The sequence below is a fragment of the Eupeodes corollae genome, chromosome 3 (assembly GCF_945859685.1).
Source record: "Eupeodes corollae chromosome 3, idEupCoro1.1, whole genome shotgun sequence".
NCBI lineage: Eukaryota > Metazoa > Arthropoda > Insecta > Diptera > Syrphidae > Eupeodes > Eupeodes corollae.
In genome coordinates this window covers 44,385,017-44,400,513 of record NC_079149.1, presented here as the reverse complement: position 1 = coordinate 44,400,513, position 15,497 = coordinate 44,385,017, and the positions used below count along the sequence as shown (strand labels likewise).

At 30.5% G+C, this 15,497-nt stretch overlaps 1 protein-coding gene across 3 annotated transcripts in view; it reads left to right on the top strand.

Annotated features, from left to right (window-relative positions):
* Window positions 1–15,497, top strand: part of LOC129952620 (diuretic hormone receptor) — a 122,566-nt gene that overhangs the window by 94,238 nt on the left and 12,831 nt on the right. The window contains exons 9-11 of one of the 3 annotated variants that reach the window (XM_056065335.1): window positions 1,730–1,918; window positions 2,137–2,261; window positions 15,270–15,341. In XM_056065335.1, the coding sequence (XP_055921310.1) occupies window positions 1,730–1,918; window positions 2,137–2,261; window positions 15,270–15,341 (386 nt within the window). Of the gene's footprint in view, window positions 1–1,729; window positions 1,919–2,136; window positions 2,262–6,818; window positions 6,839–15,269; window positions 15,342–15,497 lie in introns of those variants that run through there. The other 2 variants (XM_056065337.1, XM_056065336.1) reach the window with 2 other exon arrangements.

Genomic DNA, 15,497 nt, shown 5'->3' with positions numbered 1-15,497 from the left:
TTTGATTTCAAAATCTATTCTTTTAACGAATAGGTTTTCTTAAAACCATAAATTGCGTTAACAACAAAATTTGGTACAGAATGAAATCATTTTGAAGATAATATTTATATTATTTTTATTTAGTCACAAGATATCGGGAGTCAAATACTAATTTTATGTACTATTTTTAATTTTTATGAAAAATCTGCCTGTTGTATTTTTATAAAAATTATACTGAATGTGGAAAAATATATTTTCTATATGATGAAATAAGTTAGAAGCAAATGTTTTTAATTTTTGAAAAGATATTTGAGAAATCAATTTTTAATAAATTTTAGTAATGTTTTATAGATGCTTTTATTCTTTGTAAAACAAAAAAAACTGGTTGAAAACTATATTTCTTATAAGATGAATTTAATTTTTAAAAATTATATTTGAATCAATTTTTACCACCTTTTTAACATTTTATTTTCATTCTTTGTAAAAATTTGTCAATTCGATTTTTATCAAATTTTAACTATTTGTCAAAAACGTTATTTGTCACTTTTTAATTTGATTTAGTAATAAAAAGTCACACACTCCAAATTAACTTGACGGTGAGATGTGGTCATTAAAAAAAAAGATGTATCCCGACCATATGAACATAGAAAATAACGTATAAACACTCACTTCGACATTTCTCTTAAAACATTCGATTTAGATTCTTAGGACCCAAAAAAGTTGAGGAATGTTATAATTTTTAATTCGACAAATAAGTATCAAAGTTGTGTTAACTAAAATTGATATAACGAGCAACTGCTTCGCACGCAGTAGGTTCCCTTATATTTTAATTCAATTTGAAGTAACTTACCATTTCCATACGCGAGCAAATTACCAGAACAAAAAGATTAATTCAACTTCCAATTAGTCTTGTTTTTTTTCACACCCACCATTCCGGCATTAATATCTAACGACGAATTACTCCCTTTGTTGTTGAGTATAATTTGACACTAACTACTTAATGAGTTGACAGAAAATGTCCTCCCCACCTTTATTACAAAACTTTACAAACATCATATACGAATATTGCATTTATTATTTCTATTTTTGAATAAAAATTATACTAACGTCAATTTTGCAGAACCAGACAAAATCACAGAAAATAAATTAGCATAAGTCTTTTTTTCACATTTTTCATAAAACAACATGTTAATGAAACATGAAATGCTGTATCAGTGTTTTTAGTTTTTTGTATCTTTAAAATTAAATATATCTATATGTGTAGGCAGATATCTTTATATTATAATTTTGCAACCTGTGAGCTGCGTTGTCGTCGTTGTCTTTGTCGTTTGTCCTGGAATTAGCATTTGCCACACGTCCTTGTTGGTTTTTAATTACTGTTAATTTGAATTTTCCATTAGGAAGGAATTCAAAGTCAGCAGTCTGAGCACTTGTTAATTGCAGTCTTTCAGCCAACTTATTAAATTTTAATAATAATTGTAACCTTTAACCCTTTTGAAATGTCATACATTTATATACGTGTATTTATATAGTGCAGGTAAGGCTTAAGCTCATTTCACTTATAATAAGTACAACACTGGGAATATAATAAGAAAAGAGAATATTGTTTTGAAATTTTAATCTGGACTAAGACATTCTTTTTTGTTGAGACTGGAGAAGTAAAGAATCCATTAATTATAAATCAGTTTAAGTAAATTGCTTTTTTGTTCTTTCTTATTCGTTTTTTTTTCTATTCATGATGTGCTTTCAGGTGCTCATAACGAAATTGCGGTCTGCAAACACCGTCGAGACCCGGCAATACCGAAAAGCAGCTAAAGCGCTACTCGTCCTCATACCTCTGTTTGGTATTACTTATCTGGTTGTGCTCGCTGGACCAAATGAAAAAGGCGTTATGAGCAATATATTTGCCATTATTCGTGCCGTTCTCCTCAGTACGCAGGTAAAAATAAAACTTATTATGATATGGTGGTTAGGAAGAGAGAAGATTTATTTTAATTTTTGCCAAGGGAAATGCATAAGAATAACTTGAATACTTTTCCTTTCTTTCATTTTTCTTTTAACGTTCAACTTGGAAAATTTTATACTTCAATGCTCTGGTGAATTAACATGACTGAATGGTTTGGTTTTTACGTTCGTTAATGGAAACAAATTATCTAGGGATTCTCAGTTTCGTTGTTTTATTGTTTCTTAAATTCAGAAGTTCGAACTGCTTTGAGGCATTATATATCAAGGTGGCAAGATGAACGAAATATTCGAATAGGACAGCTGAGGCAGAGTCGGAGGTGAGTTTTATAAATTATGAATATAGTAAATGTTTAATATTTGTACATACATAAAATATTTTTGTTAAATTTATTTATTGGTTTAAGTTTTCAAATTTATTTGGCACTTTTAAAAAATCTTTGTTAGCATGTTGAATGTTATGCTTTGGTTATTGTGGGCATGGGCATTGGAATATAAAAAGTAAATAAATCATCCTTGAACTTTAAGTACAATTTACGTGAAATATTCTTAAGACATTTCTTGTTAAGTCCATTGCCTTCAACAGCGTTATTGAGAAACTACTTAAAATTACTATCTGTCTTAGAAACAAGCTAACATTTTGTATAGGCTTTTAATCAATAAAATGTGTAGGTTAGGTATATTCATCATTTTGGACTCATTTAAGAAAAACTGAAACACTTTTTTCAAGAATTTATTGTTTTACTCAATCTCGGCATTTGATTCTTAAGAAATTAACAAAACATTGACAAATTTTACATTTCCGAAAATTACACCTGAAATTTATTACACAAAAAAGTCAGAACATCCCTGATACACATAAATAATTAAGAAAAATTAATTATTTTTCTGGACAACTTTCTTATTTTCTGGAGTTATTCTCTTCTTTTTCGTTTGTTTTATTTTATAAACAGAATTGGCCAAAAGGCTGAAAAAAATTGGTTTGGAACAAACTTTATGATTTTTGGACAAAAAAGGTAGGTGAGCCAAATAAGAACCAGTGTCTAAGAAGACCCAGATAAAACGAAACCGAGAAATGAAAGGAATTTCTTGGATTTGAATACGCAAACCATTTCTGGAGAAACTTTTAAAAAACAAAAACAGCGACCTGCATGATTTATATCAAAATTTGTGGTTAAAACTAAATCGTTGAGGGTTACTGACATATATAAGAAAATAGCTAAAATAGTTATTTTTCGAGGCAGTGTAGCTAATTTCTTATTTTTCCCAAGAACACATTAAATTTCGAATACTGTACACCTTTTTTAAATAGAAATCTTTAATTAGTTCACAATCTTCAATATTATAAACAAGATCCTTAAGTGTTTCTGATAAAAATGGAATGGATCTCATTAAGTGCATATGAACCTAGTATTTTTGGTCACTAACTTTTGTATTAGTTTTCGGCAAAAATGGCAACTTTTTAGGAACATTGGAAAAAAAACCAAAAAGCTGTAGAATGTGGGTAAATGTCTTCTTCCATGTGCTTCCAAATTCTACGTAGAACGCTCAGCAATTATATTGAGAATTGTTTAAGTAAAAGGAACAAACTACAGGTCTGGGGTAAGGAACTATAAACCATTCGAAAGTAGCTATATTCAAAAATTCAATAATTTTGTATGATTAATATTTGTATGTTTATTGTGTGAAATAAAGTTGAAGTTTAAGTTGCATATTTTTGGTTTAAAACGACGATGTGTTGTTAAGAGACTGTATTGTTTTTAATTCTTATTAAATAAATAAAGTAATGTATAGGTTCTTACAACGATATTATTTTTTCCGTATTTTTATTAAAATACCGTTTTTTTAACAGAAATGTTGAGTAATTCTTTACTTAAACTCAATTCGAATTTTAAGAAGCCCCTATCCCTAATAAGGGCTGACTTTAGCATTTTTTGAAGTTCAAAAAAATAAACATTTCTATTGTTTCAAAAAAGATCTGTGTTATCCATTTTGCGGTTTTAAAAGTAAACGTAAATAAAATACATTTAAAATATATTATTTCATGATATTTCTTTTATATTATAACGTTTGAAAGGTGACATTATGTGTAAAATACTACATCATTTAAATGACCTCCACGCGAATTGTTGCAAGCGTCGATTCTTTTGAGGAAATTATCCACCACTTTTTGACATTTGGCGGTATCTAAGCCATAACTTGACGAGTATTGTTTTTAAATTGCTCAAGAGTTAAAAGTTTATCTGCATAAACACCGTCTTTCGCGTAGCCTCACAAATAAAGTCCAGAGGAGTTTAATCGCATGATCTTGGTGGCCAGTTGCTATCGCCACAACGAGAAACTACACGGCCAGGAAATGTATGTTGCAATAAAACCATATTCCATCGAGCTGTGTGGTGTGTGGCGCCGCCGCGCCGCTCAGTTCATACCACATATTTTTCAAGCCGTATTCTCCAGTCAAAAAAAGTGGATTATCTTATGACCATAACGCTAAGAATTGAAGGCGACAGTCGTTCCATCGTCGTTTTCGAAGAAGTTAGGACCTAACACACAAAATATGCCATAATGTACTGTAAGACAGTATTAATTCCTGAGAACGAGGAAAAATCGACACATTCGATCGTAATGTTAGACTATGAACTGAAAAAAAAAATGATTTAACAACTTGCTTTAACGGATGTCGAATTGCTACCCTATACTTCTGAAACCTCAAAATAAAAAACCCGTTATATTTTAAGTCCACTTCGGTTCCTACAAAACTATGGAAGAATTAACTGTTTAAACGAAAACAATTGGTTGTGTAACAAAGGACACAAAGAAACGTCATTTTGGGAAAGCTCCCGAAGAACAAACGAATTTTACGGTTGCGGGTCTCACAATTTTGGGAGACAAAGGAAACGACCGAAAGTCTTGCGGGTTAAATTTTTGGCTCTTTATAGACAATCACAAATTACAAGAAAATATGAGAAACGCCAAATTCACTCGAAATAAATAAAATACTTAGCTTCTTTTGTTTGAAAAAGCGATCCTGGGGTGGAATCGGCTTAGGTGATAGTTAACTATCATTTTCTTGATAGTCAATTTGACTATCATTTTCATTCCGCCTGTGTAAGATGATTCAACTCAATTCAGTTCAATTTCAGATTATAATTGTCAACATTCATTGTTGCCTTGGTGAAATTTTAAATTGATTCTTATAAAATATCTAAATGAAAGTTTCAAATTGGCTGATTATGAATACAATTCTTACTTTTCTTGCTTTTTTCGAATGTCGTAAGCTTTGTTGGTCACAGGATTGTGTTTTTTTAAAGAAACAATGTGAATGAAGAAAATTTTGCAATCGTTTGTGTAAGCGTCTGTTAGCTCTATTCGGAATAAACATATTTGTTTGAAAACGACTATCACATTTTTTTTAGAAAAAGAGCAGTATCCTGCTCTTACTGTATTTTGGAAAATCAAACAAAATAGGTCTTTCATTGGTACTGCGGAGTTGTCGGACAGAAGGTCCCAATCTAAGTTACTTTTAAAATTTGTGACCAGAGGTCACAAAATACATAATTGTGTGACGGATGAGTCACGAAGACTGTCTTATTGACTGTGCGATAGGATAGGCCCACCCAAGGAGAAAAACATTAAGAGTTTACCCATGTTCAAAGAATAGTGTGCATCCTTTCTCTAATTTGCACACCACCCTAAAATTAGTATGGCTTAATGCTCAACCTAAAGTGAAGAAATACTAATTAAAGTCACCTTGCGAAGTGTTTTTTCCCTTTCCCTAAAATGGTCTGCACGGAAGTCTAAGGGTAAAGAGTCTGAATAGTGAACTATCCGACCCTGCTTCTCAATCCTGGTTGAGAAATGCCAAGGTTCCTAATTACAAGAACGCTTTCCTCAATTTATTAAAATGGGCTGGTTTGGGCTGGAGATTTTACTCGCGAACTCTCAATAATTTTTGTTTAATCAGCGAAAAAGCCGGTTGTCGCATAGAAAGCAGAATTCAATTGAACTCTTAAAATATTTTGGAGCCACCACGACGAAAGGAAGGTTAAAAAAGAAAAAGAATATGAGATAGGCTAGTGAAAGGAAACTTGTTTGTTTTTACCGCTACAAGCTTTCCGCCTTTCTATCTATTTTTACTATTTCCAACAATTCAGGATTTATTTTTAACTTCAATTGGACAACATTTCTAGCGTTTCCAAAAAAGAAAGTTATTTAATTTTAGTGAAGACAAACTTAATAAATAATACTTGAAAAAAAAAGTCTAATTTCAGATTTTCTGTCAATGTTTTGTCTTTATTTTCATGAGTCCTCTAAGGGTTGACACTTGAATGTATTTTACTGGGGATTATCGAACAAAATAAATAATCTCAAAAATAGGTGTTTCAACAAATTTTAACTCATAGAAAAAATGGGAATTCTAAAAATTTGTGAAATTATATTGTTTATGGGGACTGATACTTTATCAAAATACAAAATATTTATTTAAAAAAATTGTATCTGGTTATACAGTTACTTAAAAATACTTATATATAAAAAAATGGAACAACGTTGGAATTAGAAATATTAAGCTGGAAACTTGTGGTGTTATACAAATAGCGTAAAACGTCTTATAAGTTCTCTTATCTGAGTTTTAATCAGTTATGGAAGGTTAAGAGAAAAACGGAGATATTGACGCAATACTAAGTTTGGTTTCCTTTAATTCTTACTCGCAACGCAGGCAAGTGATATTATAAACTTGAACAAAAATACATTTTAATAGGTTTTCAACTTACCGCATCTTCAAAGAGTAAACCTTATTCTATGATTTAAAACATTTTATCTATAAAACCATGAATTGTATAATAACTTGTAATTAAAACATAATATAATTCTTTTAGATAACCAAAAGTGAAAGAGCAAAAATTCCTTCAAATTCAAGTAAGAAACATTCAAAAGTAAATGTAGTTCTTATTGTTCTTGTTCGGAAGTTAAATCGTGCTTTAATTAATTCGTATTGTATATCTAAAGTATTCAGTATTTTGCTGTTTGTTTACCTACAGTATTTAAAATTTTTTGCATTATACCAATTACAATAATTATATTGAATGCTTTAATTTCATTGATATGTCTAAGTTTTTAAGTTATAAACAATTTATTGTTCGTTATCATAGCTTTTCTTAACTAAATAAATGTAAATTCATTTAGTTTAGTTCTCAAAAACCAAAGTCGTTTCTATTAAGTCGTCTTACTTGATTTGGATATCCAAGAACAAAGGCTAACTAATAAGGAACAGTTGCTTCATACGTTATTCACCAAGGACGTTCCATTTGATAAAAAAATAATCTTTGAAAAACTGAGTATTCATAAACTTGTCTTTCGTGTTTCAATACATCAATCATTACCCTTTCTTGTATACTCCTTTTATCTTGTTCTGTTTTTACTTCATTGTTCATATTCATCCTTAAAAGAAACAATAATTTGAAAGAGCAGATATTGAAATTTATTTCAGGAAAGCTTTTAAAAAATGTATTGTCCTTGATGTCCTTTATACTCTTGTTTTGTTATGTTCTACCGAATTTATATTTTTACTCCCGTGGATTAATTCGGAGGGTCGTGTGTTTCAGATTCAACTGAAATATAAACATTTTTGCAGATTTTTGGTGTAAATGCTTTATTTCGCCATAAAAGTGGACGAATAACAACAACAAAATCATTGAAACATTTTCTAGTAAATCACTTTGGATTTGGAATTCATTGGAATATAGGATTTTAAGCGATAATTGTCTGTGATGGTGATGGTGTTAATGTAATTGACACCGACTTGTTTGGCTTCACAGGTCCTTGGAGAGATTAATCTTCCTTTTTTCCTCATCTTTTGCTTCCTACTCTTAATATAGATGTTCTTATAGATTATCCATGGTTTTTTTCTCTTTGGGTTCGCACTGAATTTCTTGATGTTCTTGTTGAAGCTGGTATTTTCTTCACTAATTGTCCTTCATGTCACCTTTGGTTAACGATTTAAAGACGTCAAAGTCTTAGTATAGATTACATTGAGTGCATTTTATATCCTTCGTTATGTTCTCATAAGAAGTTTTTAAGTAGAAAATATCAAACTATATTAAAGTATCTGCATTTGTTAAATTGACCTCATTTATATCACCATGAAGTACTATAAGGTTCTAGCTATGTGTGAATTTCGAATCGAAATAATCGTCCCTTTTGTGAGTATTATTCGCCTATTATCGCCCACGACCTGGCAAATTGGAATGACATGTGGTTTCAATATAACTGAGGCCATGACGGTTTTGTTACACATATAGCCTGTGGGCCAATGAACAGTTTACACAAACGATCTCCCACGCGGAGGTGGTGTAAAGTGTAATCTGCAATCCTGTAATTTCACCCCGATGGGAAGATTTCTGAAGTCATCTATTCTAATAAACCAGAAACCACTCTAAATGCTGCTATTCAAATTCAGACTGATTTATGAGCCAGTCAGCAGCTATGGAATGAATATTCAAATAAATAAAACAAATTAAGGTAGAAAACGCTTAATGGAAAACAGTTTGCATTGCTACTTCTTCCATTTTTTTTTGTATAAAATGTCACAACTAAACCAAAGCTCTAGTTTTAAATCTATGCACAACAATTATTATACTCTTCTAAATGGAAACAATAAAATCCGTTCTATAGAAATGAACATTCTATACTCTATTTCTTTTCATCTCTTGACATCCGTTTCCGCCTTCTGCATTCCTGCCAGAGAACATTTAAATTAATTTTGCCTACAATTTGGTCCATGACTGCACTTAATTGAGTCATTCAGAATCCATTATTGTGGTTGCTTTTAGTCATTTCGTTTATTTTACCCAAGTCAGTTGAGAATATTTGCTTCATCATATTATCATCCTTCCTCACCAGTGATTACCTTAACTATGTATGTAAGAGAACAGGATACAGAAGTACTTACCATGAATCCAGGAAAGGAAAAGGTAAATATGGTGATTTCTTCGTCAAAAGATAGCAAAATTTATACAGGTGATAAACACATCATAAGAGTTTTGTGGTTTTTAACATCCTTCACATGGTACATACATATGGATTTGTGGGGATGCCAGAAATGGTACCATTTTTCATACTTTCATCAGAATCAATTATATTCCTTTTAAGTAAAACTGTTTCGTAGAGATTTGTATGGGTATTATGTGTGGTTTAACATTTTGTAAGGATTTAGGGAAATGTTCGGTTTTAACTTTGAACATCTTAAAAGGAATTATTTTCGTAACGACAGGACTGAAAATAGTATATAAATACAAATACGTCTAAGCCATTTAAATTTTTTTTTATATTTCACTTTAACAAACTTTTACTGCACACAAAAGTTCCTTTTCGAGGTTTTATTCAAAATGTGTTGGTTCTTTCATTTCTTTAATGAAATTATTAATTCATTCATAAGTTTTTTAAAAATAAATTTTAGCTTGGTGAATAAGTTTTGTGTTCACTTAATAGGAGTCTGAAATATAACAGACGAAAATAAATTACAGCTTAGAAAATGCAGACGTCACTTAACTTCAATCTGAGAAATTTGATGTCAGTCTGGCATATTTTACACAACTTAATTAAATTCTGAAATACCAACAATAACTGTAACTAGCTTAAAAATATATAGTTGTGTGATTTTTCAATGAGTGTGAAAAATCTACCTTAAGAGTGCGAGTGTATTGTAAATTAAGACAATTAAAAAATCATTCTGCATTGACACTAAATGGTTCTTATGGTTAAAGTAGAAGAAGAGTAGGCATTATAGCAATTACTTAATTATACATTAGATTTGGCTTGATGCCAAACGATTTGCTATTTACTGAAGTGCAAATAAACGGTGATTTTAAATTACTTTGCAATTTAACAAATGGCTTGATTGGGGGCAAATGCTTTAAATCAAATTCATTTCAAAGGCCAAAATGTCAACGAAAATGTGAACAGATGCTGATTTTTTGGTTTTGAAAGATTTCTGATTTTCTCTTAAAGCTCACTTTCATAGGTCAAAGCAAAATTGTTTGGAAACGATTCTAAAAATAGTCTTTTAACAATTTCCAATTACTGCCTTTAAGAACTTGCACCGGATATTTTTTGTTTAAAGAGGCTAGTATGTCACGTAGAATTTTGTTTTTTAGCCATTTTTTTGTTCATACATATAAAAAGACATGAAGTACAGTGAAAAATTGACAACAAAACGATCCTCAATAGTTTGGTTTTATATTTGAAAGTTGATACAATTAAACATTTTCCGGAATAATCTAAGACACTTTTTAGCGGAATTTAGGTCTGAATCAATTTTCAAAAAATTTTAAAAATGGACAATTTTAAGGAGGATAATGTTAAGTAAATTTTAAAAAATAATTTATATTTAATTTGTATTCATGTTTTTCCTTTTGTAATTTGAATCTTATGCTTATATCTGCATAAATGAACAACTTAATGAATTAGCTTACGAAAACAAAACTAAAATTTTATTTAGTTTTATAATTAATTACAAAAAAGATCAATATGACATGCAGAGAAGTTAAAAGTCAATGTTATGCTAAACTACGTTAAAACCAAGAATGAGAAGTAATATTTTAATTTTCTTATCTTCGTCTTTCTTTTAAGACTTACCAGGATACTTTTTAGGTTTCATTATGAAATAAATTCGTACCAAATTTGATACGAAGCCGTCAAAAAATATTACAAACTATACAAAATTTAAATTTATCAGCAGTTGGATTCTAACACACTTATTACCCGTGTTTTGTTTGCATTCTATAAATAGTATAGTAGAAAATTCCCAAAAAACCCCATAGACAGTAGCCAGATTTTTGTATTTTAGAATAGAAGAAAGTTTTGTGAAAATCAAAAGTTAAAACTAACTTCAGCAAAAAAAAAACTAAAACTAATAAAATGGATCTTTTCCTGTTTTCATTTTGTTTTCCATTTTTAGCTTTCACACTTTGCCGTCGATTTCAAAGTTTTAACCAAACAATTTGATATAAAATAAAAACTTCAAAAAGGGGGTTTGTTCGTAGACTACTACATTAACATGAGGTGTTCAAGCGAGCTTGAAGCTCACCTCAATTCTTTATACCTGAATCGAGTTTAAATGAGCTTAATTTGACTCGATTTCGGTCCTAGTCGAGTCAAAATTTGAGAAGAAAAACTTGTGTGGAGGAGTTGGTTTTACAGATAATACATTACGGCCTGTGTACAAAAACTATACATTTATTTTAATCAAATTAATACAAAAAAAATTGCACATGGAGTAGGTAGCATATTCTTATATGTTGCTGAACTATTCAGTTCTTCATTATTTAACACGAATCAAAATATCTCACTTGCGCTTCATAAGAAAGTGCTCTCAAACTAAATCATTTTTAAATCTTCTTTTGCGGTGAAAACAAAAAAAAGATTAATTTAATCTAAACTGAGATAAACCTTCGGTGGTAACAAAACTTAATTATCTTTTCTATTGTTTTCTCTTGCAAAATAAGCCCAGTTAGTCCATTTTCATTAACAAAACTAAATAATATCAACAGTAACAGATTGATTTTTTTCGCCAATGTAAAACACATGATTTCAAATGCACAACTACTCGACGAACACAGCCATCGAGATACGAATGCAATATCAATTGTACCAACATTTGAGAACGAAATCACATAAAATCCTTTAAAGACTCGTATAAATGTCAAAAACCATCCGTAGTAAGATTCTATGACATTTGACAATGAAATCTATATCATTATTAAAAATGGTGAACATTTTACTGCGGCAGTTTACAGTTTGGCAAGACAAAATTTTCTGACTGCCTTTTTTTTCAAGAGTTGATTAAAATTAGCCACCAAGATTGTGTGATTTTAAACAGTTAAACTTTTTTCTTTAGAGCCACGTAAAAGATAAGGTTTATGACAATGCTCCTCAATCGATTCAATACCAAAAATTTGTGAAGATGTCGACGACATGGAAGCACAAAAATATAATGATTATAATATATCATAATAATCATGTGGTGCTGTAGCTTTTCTCTTTATAATAGAATAAATAAAATTCATCGTTCTTTAAATACTCGTTGTTTTTATATTGTTAATAATAAAAAGAAATCATTATTTGGACAAACTGTACAACTAAATTTCTTATAAGTAACTTTCAGTTTTTTCAGTTTTTGGCACACATTCCAAACAAAAATTTTTAACCGCTGCGAAAACACAATTTTGTTAATATTGAGTTCCAGTAAAATTAAATTCATACTTTAACTGACAATTTCTTGATGAAGTCCTAAAATATATTAAAAGCTCAATCTAGTAATTCTCGGTTTATTAATAGTTTTAGATATCAGTTGAATGGAACTGAGTTCTATAATATGTTTTGATATTTTCTTAGCACTACGTAGATAGTTCCGACTTTTTTCTAAGTAAAAATCGTGTTTTGGTTTTTTGGTGTTTAAATAGATTTTGTTTTTTATAGTTCTTTTTTTTTAATTATTCATTTTTAACAAATGTGCACATATTTGTGTTGCACTGAATAAAGATCAAAAGAAATTGGTTCCAATTACTTCTGTCCACTTTTGGTTGAAAACTCGAACCATTGATCAAGATATTAAATTCCTACACTCTCTATATACGATTCATGCAATGTAAATAATAGAAACTAATATATTAAAAAGTTTCACAAAATCGTGTGTTAAGTAGATTCAGCCAAAAGATTATTTTTGAAATGAAAAATTCGAAAAATATTGATAAAAGTTTACTATTTTTATTTCTTCAGATGCACATAATATCAAAATAAACGTCTTGTCTTCTATAACAGATTTATCTACACTTTTATCTGGTCATTATGTACATAGGAATATTGCCCATTTTGGATTGGATGTTCTTTCTCGACACAGTTTAAATAGCTCTTATGTCTGTTTGTGCTCGTGGTCAATTTAAGCGCTAATATGTATAATGTCCTCTCATTCTTTATATGTAATACAAAGAGCACGAAAAGTGAATAGTTTAAGAGGTTTAAATGCATATGTAACTTACACTTTCTAAAACTATCAGCGTCCACAACATTGCAGCTTATATTTCTGATTTTATGACATACCATATCTTTATAAATGTACATATACATTAATTATTGCACATAAGATGTCTTTGTGCTCTGAGATTTAATCCAAAACTGGAATTAATAAAAAAAAAATTATGATATTGAAAAAAAGTAAAAACATTGCAGAACCGAGTTTTAATATCCAAGGTAGGTGAGTAGAAATGGCGATCTCAAGGCATACTAGCCTGAGATCCAATTAGCGCTGTAGTGCGCCGTTTTAATACCAAAAACTCGTTTGACCTTTGATTGAAAGGGATAGATTTATAGAGAAGCTTCATAGCGATTATGTTAGAGCCATTTTGTCGCATTGAGAAAAAAGATTATCCCTCTAATCTTTGTCTCAGATAGCTCATCAAGTTCGTGAAAGGATGCTTTTCCAAAGTATTTCATCCTTGTGTTTGCCAAAGCAGGACATTTGCAGAGGAAATGGATTATCGTTTCTTTTTCTCTTTGGTCACTACAACTACGGCAAAAGGTGTTGTAAGAGATACCCAACTTCTCTGCATGAACTGATTCTATAGGCCAATGTACGGTACAAACCGCAACAATCCTGGCTATGTCTTGCCTTGGCCTGCATAGAAGATCGTTTATACGGGTTTTATTATAGGTGGGCAATATCTTCCTAGATATAATGCAGTTGGGTAAATTGCTCCACCTTCGGTTTGATTCAGTTTGGTAGATAGAAAAGATTTTACCCTTCATAGCACCAAGAGGAATGTTAACCATTTCCGCAAGTGAGCTATGAAGGGCCGATCCTTGCCTGGCTAGCTCGTCAGCCCGTTCATTTCCCACGATACCACTATGGCCCGGAACCCAGATCAGGGTGACACCGAGGTTAATATTCAGGCTCGCAAGCTCATCGCGACATTGCTGGCCAAATTAGATGAGGATATGGCCGAGTTAATGGCTTTGACAGCTGCCTGACTCTCTGTAAAGATAGCCGGTAAAGATTTCGGTTTTGGTTTGGGTTTTGTTTGAGCATCTTACATGCCTCCCTTATTGCCAGCAGTTCAGCCCGAAAAATGCTATCAAAGTCAGGAAGCCTAAAGGATTTGGCAACATTTAGGGACTCAGAAAAAATCCCAGAATCAACTCCGCACTCCATCTTTGAGCCAAACTTAGGGGTGTTTTAAATCAAAGTTCTATCTCATACTGAGATTTTAATCTGCGTTCTAAAGCTTGATGAAGAAATGAGTAAGAGGTCAAACGAATTATTTTAAATTTATCAGTAAACCAAGTTTTAGAGACTAGAACTTTATTGAAATTGTCCGTACAAAAATATCCTTACTCCAAAACGACTGATAATAAAATTCTCAATAAATCAATTATTCAATAGGTACTACATTCTAATTCCGACCGACCTTTTTTCTTAACATTTTTTGAATATCAAATGATGAATATGATGTAACTCTTTCACGCTCATACAATTACTAATAACAAAATTGTCGTCTCTGTTGACGGAAAATTAATTTAAATATTTATTTTACTTTTTCTTATTTTCTCAGAAAATGTCACTTAGTGCGAATCAGTTTTTTGTTAAGTTAAAAAAATGATTTAATTTTATGCAAAAATGTTTTTATTTTTCTTTTAATATCCATATCTACATAAGCCAATCATTTAGTCCTGTGAAACGCCAAACAAACAAAATTAAATATATTAGCATAAAAGCTTATTGTGACGAAGGTCCTTGAGTCCCTAAAATATCTTCAACGTTACCATCAAAACGCGAGTCGTAACGCGATAAAATAAGGGGTATGAGTGTTACGTTTCTTTAAAATGTATATAAAATAAAAACGAAAGAAATAAATGAACGAATGGATTAAAATATCCTTTGTGACGACCTTCATCAATATATTGCTATATTCCTCTTTTACATTCATGTACACCACTTATGTAGACAAAAAAATAAAATAAACCTTAACTGCGGATAATCCTTCTATACCAAGAGTATGATATTCTCTTGAAACCATTTTAAAAAATAAGGATATAGGATTATTGGCACTTGCTCAGTGTGAATTTATGGCACAAACGTTTGAAATTTTGTTGATTTTGCAAATTTACTTAATTGAAATAAACTTAAATAAATAAAAGAAAACTCTTGCACTGTATTTTGTTGTTGATTTTGGTATTTTCTTTTTGTGGATTATCTCTGTGTTGTGTTGTCAAACAAATAAGTGACAAAGTGACACTTTATTTAATCAAAGAAAATAAAATAAAATCTCTTACAGATTTACAACGAAAAGTATTAGTCAATCGAAGGACTATTCCCCAAGAACTAGAACTGAAAGCATTAGTATTAGGTAAGTTATCTCGGTGTTTTTGTTTACTTAATTTGTTGTGTAATCAAAATAGATTTTAAAATTTGTTTACACAAATGTCTCTTTCAATTTAATAAAATTGCACTAAGAATTTTACGTTTTTAAACATGTCCTAGAAATATTATATAATTCATACTT